General features: G+C 37.2%; 1 protein-coding gene across 5 annotated transcripts in view; it reads right to left on the bottom strand.

Annotated features, from left to right (window-relative positions):
* Window positions 1–2,361: 2,361 nt before the first annotated feature.
* The window catches only part of LOC140956506 (uncharacterized), a 28,272-nt gene continuing 23,734 nt past the window's right edge, over window positions 2,362–6,899 (bottom strand). For all 5 annotated transcript variants that reach the window (XM_073413264.1, XM_073413265.1, XM_073413267.1 and 2 more), the window contains 5 exons: window positions 4,767–4,909; window positions 4,210–4,376; window positions 3,407–3,624; window positions 3,100–3,192; window positions 2,362–2,882 (listed from right to left, as the gene is read on the bottom strand). In XM_073413264.1, coding sequence (XP_073269365.1) covers window positions 2,685–2,882; window positions 3,100–3,192; window positions 3,407–3,624; window positions 4,210–4,376; window positions 4,767–4,909 — 819 coding nt within the window. In that variant the 3' untranslated portion in view covers window positions 2,362–2,684. The remainder of the gene's footprint in view (window positions 2,883–3,099; window positions 3,193–3,406; window positions 3,625–4,209; window positions 4,377–4,766; window positions 4,910–6,899) is intronic.

The raw sequence follows: 6,899 nt of genomic DNA, 5'->3' as shown, positions 1-6,899 counted from the left end.
AAGAGTATGAGTAATAGCAGCACAAGATGTTCTCCAACCGATCAGATATATGCTATGAAGCGTGTGCTACGTTTCTGTATGTCGAGCTTTTTGTGAGATAAGAGAGTTTTGTGCTTAAATCAACGTTGTGAGTATTGTAATCAGTATTGTCCAAATCTGTATCAACGTTGTTCTTGTATATTTATAGAAGTTTTTGATCCCAACGTCTATAAACAAAACGGCTTCTTTGACTTCTGATATATTCAGCTTTAATACCTGAAATAGGTCCTGCAGAAAAGCTTCAAAACAATCAGTCTTGTTTTATATCAAAATTGGTAAGACGTAATAAATAGCTTCATACAGCATTAATGGTGCAATTAATGCTAGTACTTGATAAAATAACGGTAACATTCAAGGCTAGTTCTGTTTATTCGAAAGACGTTAAGTTACTTCGGTTTGGACTGAATTCTGCTTCTGTTTTTCTAGAATTCTAACTTCTGCTGCTGGTTATCTTAGAACTTTAAGTTCTGCTTCTGGTTTTCGTTAGCTGAAGACTAATGCTTTTATATTGCCTTAAGATCTGCTGATTTTAAATCTCATTGCTCATCGCCACAATTAAGTTATATCTAACATCTTGTTCGTAGCAAAAGTTAATAAAATAGTTAAAATGGTCTACAGCTTCGCACAAACCAAAACTGAATTCTTTGGGCCAACAACATTTAGCTTAAAGTCGGTTCAAAGTTAGGGCAAAATCACAGAACCTGCTGTCTAAGCAAGGTAATAACAAATGGAATGTAATGCACCACTAACATATTGAAGCAAAACTTAGGTAAGGAGAAAAAGAACTAACTAACCCAAGAAACGTTTGCAACACTAAGAAATAGATAACACAATTAACCCAAAAGCAAAGGACCTAGAAGAAAACCAAAATCAATATAGGCATCTACATTCCCAAAACAGTGCCAAAAAAAACACTAAAACCAAATACAGCATAGTTAATAAACAACGAGAAACAAATTAGAGCAAAACAAATAGTTAACAAACAACGAGAAACAAATTAGAGCAAAACAATTTCCAAAAAAATTAAAAGCCTAGACGAAAGCTCAACAAAATTTTCTGGTAGTAACTCAATTAAACAGCAGAAGTCACAACAATAAAAAAACGAAAGCTCTCCCCTAAAACAAGGGAGAAACAGAAGACATCTACGAAGACATAAGACAAATGACTCCAAAATGACGACGTCTGCATCCAACAGCGGAATCAAAGACAACGAAACAGAGGGGAAAACGCACCTGTAAACACCATATGGTTCTGCAGCGGTGAGATCGAGCAACGGGTGAATCTTTTAAGGGGAAATACTAACAAGCAAAGGTAGACTTGGAAAAAGGCAATTAACAAATGCAACAGCTGAAGAGGAAAAAAATAAACAGATAGAACCGAAAAAGAAAGAAGAGGTGGAAAGAACCGATTGCATAACCCCTATGAAAAAGCCCTCCTCTCCACAACACAAATTCGTGAGTTGTCGGGCAAAGAAGCGCAGACGAAACAAACAGGAAGACGCACCTGTAAACACTGTATGGTTCTGTAGCGACGAGATCGAGCAACGAGTGAATCTTTTGAGGGGAAGTACTCACAAGCAAAGGCAGACTTGGAAAGAGACGAACAACAAATGCAACAACTGAAGGGGGAAAAACCAAATAGAATTGAAAAAACAGAAGGAGGTGGAGAGAACCGGTTGCATAACCCCTATCAAAAAGCCCTCCTCTTGACAGCACAAATCCGTGCGTTGTTGGGCAAAGAAGCGTAGGCCACGTGCTCTTTATTTTACCGGATACGGTACCTAAACTGGCCAAAAAAAATTTTTTGGTGCTTTCATATAAGTAGATATATTAAATTTTTTGTTAATCGGATAAAAATTGTCTCACAAAAAACCTACTTTTTTTTCTTCGATGGTAAGAAATTTTTTGACATAATAAAACCAATAATTCATCTCGAATTACAAAATCTCCCAGTCAAGTTAAAAAAAACTGGTATACGAAACATATTTTAAGATAATATTTCAAAAGCAAAATATTTTAGTTCCAAATAATTTGAGATATAAACCAAACACCATGTATGATATATCGAATGAGTAGGTCTCTTGTGAGACGATCTCACGAATCTTTATTTATGAGAGATTCGTGAGACGGATCAACCCGACCGATATTCACAATAAAAAGTAATACTCTTAACATAAAAAAATAATATTTTTTCATAGATGACCCAAATAAGATATCAGCCTCACAAAATACGACCCGTTAGACCATCTCACACAAGTTTTTACCATATCAAAATCTTTCAACGTGCTGTTGAGATTTGACAAGAAACATGCCAATGCCCCTATGACAATAAAATTCTCTCTTTTGATTGCACAAAGGCTTCATACACTAGTGAATGCTGATGTTACTTGCTCCAAAATTTAATGGTTACATAAAATTAGGATTCTCCAAAATTTTAAAAAAAGGATACAAAAGAGTTATAATTCATTGAAAGATGGCATCATATATACCCATAGCGCACTCTCGTCTCAAGAATGTGAAACCCTTTGTTATGGGTTCACTAGAGCAACGCAAATAAGCCGAAGCCGTTCCAAGAGAGCTCTGGGGTTAGTTTGAGACATACATTCAGGATTCAAGACAAGTAAGCATATTCTCTGTTTGTTTTGTTCAAGCATTGATCGCCTCTTTAATAGTGTCTTTCGAAACATCTTGGTTTTCTTCTTCGACGGCAGACATGTGTAATTGGTGTCTTTTCTGTTCTTGGGCTTTCCTTCTGTTTGATTCTATTATGATAAGGAGAGCTGTAATGTCAGCAGGGCTAACTCCACCAACTCTACTTGCCTGCCCAATTGTTTCTGGCCTCACCTGTGAAATGGGATTATTCATGTTGTGTGGCTGAGAAAGGGACTAAGAATAATGGATTTTGCAAACAATGATCTGAATTCTGCACCCTATGAGGGTAATTATGCATGATTGAATCGCATTTCACGAGAGAAGCCGCGATACCAGGTCTTCTTAGGTTCACAGGCAGTTAGCATAATTTCGAGAAAAAGGCTAGATGACAACCAAATTACAGACATACCTTTGACAGCTTCTCTCGTGCTTCAAGTGACAAAGTTATCATCGAATGATAATCAAGATCTACCGGAAGTCGTCTGTGCTGTTGATGAACCATCTATAAAAGGAACACAGTTATCAACACGAACACAATCATATCACATATTGTATGTTATTGTAACATTCAATAATCAAGATGATGTGAGGGTCCACTGGTTTATTAATAGAGAGGCGAAATCTGGCTAATTAGACATTCACATACATATCGTGAAATCTGGCTTAAGTGCCAGGCCGAAGGCTTAAATTTAAGCCTTAATTCAATAATTATCTACCTGCTGGAGTTGGCTTTGCTGACGAACGATGAAGCCCTCATACTTAATATCTATCTCTACACATTCCTTGTCGATCCTAGATAGCAGCTCATTCCCAAATCCATGCTTGTCCAAAATTTTGTATAGCACATGTGGTTTCTTAAGAAGGCTTTCTAATGTCGATGAATCCTTTACGGGTTGACCAGAAACCTCGGTAATTTCAGTGGCTAGATCTCCTCCTGAAAGTAACACAAGGAAAGTAATTATTGGATGAATTTTCAATTTGATATTAGTCATCGGGTATGATCAGTACACAAGTAAATTCCAAAATCAGCCCAATACAATTACACCTGCATACGTAAAGAATGGCTTCTAACAAGTTAAACAGATTCGATAAGACAATTTTTCAGCAAAAATGAACTGCATATGTCAGTGATGGCCACAACACAAGCCTTAAAATCGACCAAGCATTATTTGGAACATACATAATAAATCATCGCATAGCCGTGATACCGTCCACAAAATGCATGTAACACAATAAGGCTTCAAGTTGAATGCTTATGAGGGAGAGCAGCATGTGGCCGGAGAAAAATAGTTGAATGCAAAAAGGAAATTTGTCAACACCAAATTAAAACTACTTACGGAGGAGCCAAATGAAAGAAACCAATTTCGAGAGCATACTGGCTCCAAGTTTTTAAAATTTAAAAGATTCCCAACCCACAGATTACCCGCACAGACCCTCAAATGCGTATTTCCCATGAAAATTACAGCATGGCCAATGAAGATTACAACCATCTTATGCTCTTACAAATGATAAGATAAACCTGAAATCCTGGTAGTCTTGAGTCGCTTTTTCTCTTCAGAAATTCGAGCCTGCTTATCCTGGTAGATTTTCCAGCGGCTCTCATCTATCAAACCAATTTCATGGCCAAGAGGTGTGAGGCGGCTGTCAGCATTATCAGACCGTAGTAGCAGCCGATGTTCGGAGCGGCTGGGAAAAAAAATTAGAACTGTAAAAGAAAATAATAAGAGAAGAACACGAGGTAGAAGCACAGAGTCAAAGACGCCTCATCTACGTAGACCACCTGTGCTAAATTGCTAATGAAAATGATGGCTAAAATCATATAAAAAATTGATAAAATGAAGAATATTTAACTACCTTCTAGTTCAGTTTCTTCCAAAATATATAAAACATAAAGTAGGGTTGGAGACAAGATATGCCTGATCCTTACAGTGTCAATTGTCATTATATGTTTAATAAAAGGTCTCTGTCCTACAATCCTAAGACGTTCTGAGCAGTGTCTCGCACCAGTACGTTTTATTCATGGAGGGATAATCACAAAGAGGATTACAAAAATAGAAACATCTTTAGTTTTGATACCTTGTTAACACGCGATAAGGCTCTCGAAGGTCCTTTGTTACCAGATCATCGATCAAAGTTCCTATGTAACTGCTCTCCCTTTCAAGAACAATTAGAGATTTACCATCAGAGTGTCTAGCAGCATTTATTCCAGACACAATACCCTGTTTGAAGAATACACAAGAAAAGTAACAGACGTGTGAACAAACCAAATACGAGGAAAATCTGCACACGAGACAGAAGAACATCGTATCAGTGGTATGGATATTATTTTTCTTCTATCAATTATGATACAAAGTGTCTCATTATATACACAACTAACGATCTTAATTTAGGCTACAGAATATTAAATATCCTTAATTATAATCTACACAATAGGAACAAAATATTATCTAATAATCTTGTACAAATAACTTATTTTCTTTCCCTCTCTCCACACTCCCCCTCAAATTGGTTCAAAGATATTGATCATGCCCAATTTGTTTGTAAATTCTTCAAACTTTGGTAGAAAGTGCCCTTTAATTAAACAATCTGCAATCTGTTGCTCAGGCATAACATAATGCATACATATCACCCCACTTACTAACTTCTCCTTGATAAAGTGCCCATCAATCTCAATATGCTTGGTTCTGTCGTACTGGACTGGATTATTTGCAATGCTAGTAGCTGATTTGTTGTCACATAACAGTTTCATAGACATTTCTACTTCTAGCTTCAATTCTTCAAGGCTCAGCTTAAACCATAACAATTCACATATCCCATTCGCCATAGCCCTCGATTCAGCTCCAACACTGCTCCTCACTACAACATTTTTACTCCTCCAGGTGACTAGGTTTTCCCACAAAAAAATAAAGTACCCTAAAGTTGATCTTCTGTTTGTAGTTCATCCAACCCAATCAACGTCTGTAAATCCATCTATACTCCTCTGATCACTCTTCTTGAATAGTAGTCCTTTCCAAGGAGTGCTCTTTAAGCATCTCAAGATTTTGTAGACAGCTTCCAAGTGTTCTTCATAAGCCGAGCGCATGAATTGGTTCACCATACTCACAGCGACGGCAATATCGGGCCATGTGTGAGAAAGATAAATTAACTTTCCCACCAATCATTGATATCTCCATGTATCAACATGAGTTCCTTCAATCACATTTCCCAGTTTCATGTTTGGATCTATAGGAATATCAATAAGTCTACAACCACTCATCCCAGTTTTTTGAAGTAGATCCAGGATAAACTTTCTCTGTGAGACATAAATTCCATTCTCGATCAGGCAACTTCCATTCCCAGGAAATAACGCAAGGGACCCAAGTCCTTGAGCTCAAAACTCTGATGCAAGACATTCTGTCAGTCTTGTTATTTAAATTTCATCGTTTCTTGTTAAAATTATGTCATCAACGTACAAAACTAGAACAACCACCTTTCCACCCTTGGTATGCTTCACAAACATTTTGTGATATGATTGTCCCTTATTAGTACAGTCTCGTTTTTTAACCAATCTGGGGAATTTTTCAAACCCTACTCGTGGGGACGGTTTTAGTCCACACAGAGACTTTTAATTTGCAAATTTTCCTTCAAATTTTTTTTGATAGGAAACTAAAGTTTATTATTAAAATAAAAATTTTACAATAGTAACGGATGAGTAATCCGCAAAACGAGGGTTGTTACAATCGAGAAAACACTATCAGACTATCGTCATGACCATAAAAATTTCCAATCCATAACTAAGTCCGAAACAGATAAATGATTAAACTCTGTCAAGCTTAGTCGTCCAATTCGCAACTCTGAATTTGATCTTTTCCCAGACGTTATCCAAGGTCTCCGATAAGTCTGCAAATATTCTGTTGTTTCTCTCCAGCCAGATTGACCAAAAAGTGCAGTGTATTACCAAGTACCAGAATATGTTAAATCTTCTGCCAGTTGGATTGCTCGGCTCCATAATGAACATGTCTTGTGCCCTTCTCGGAAAAGCCCAATCAAATCCCAACTCTTGCCACACTTTTGTCCAAATACCTCTCGAAAAAGAGCAATGCACCAATATATGGTCCTGATTTTCTTCTTGCTTCTGACATAAAGTGCACCATTGCGGGCATAACACACAGACATGCCACCTTCTTTGCACCGAGTCACTTGTGGGGAGTTTCCCCAAAGCCACAATCC

The sequence above is a fragment of the Primulina huaijiensis genome, chromosome 14 (assembly GCF_012295235.1).
Source record: "Primulina huaijiensis isolate GDHJ02 chromosome 14, ASM1229523v2, whole genome shotgun sequence".
NCBI lineage: Eukaryota > Viridiplantae > Streptophyta > Magnoliopsida > Lamiales > Gesneriaceae > Primulina > Primulina huaijiensis.
The sequence above is the reverse complement of the archived record's forward strand: the minus strand, read 5'-3'. Positions and strand labels throughout refer to the sequence as shown.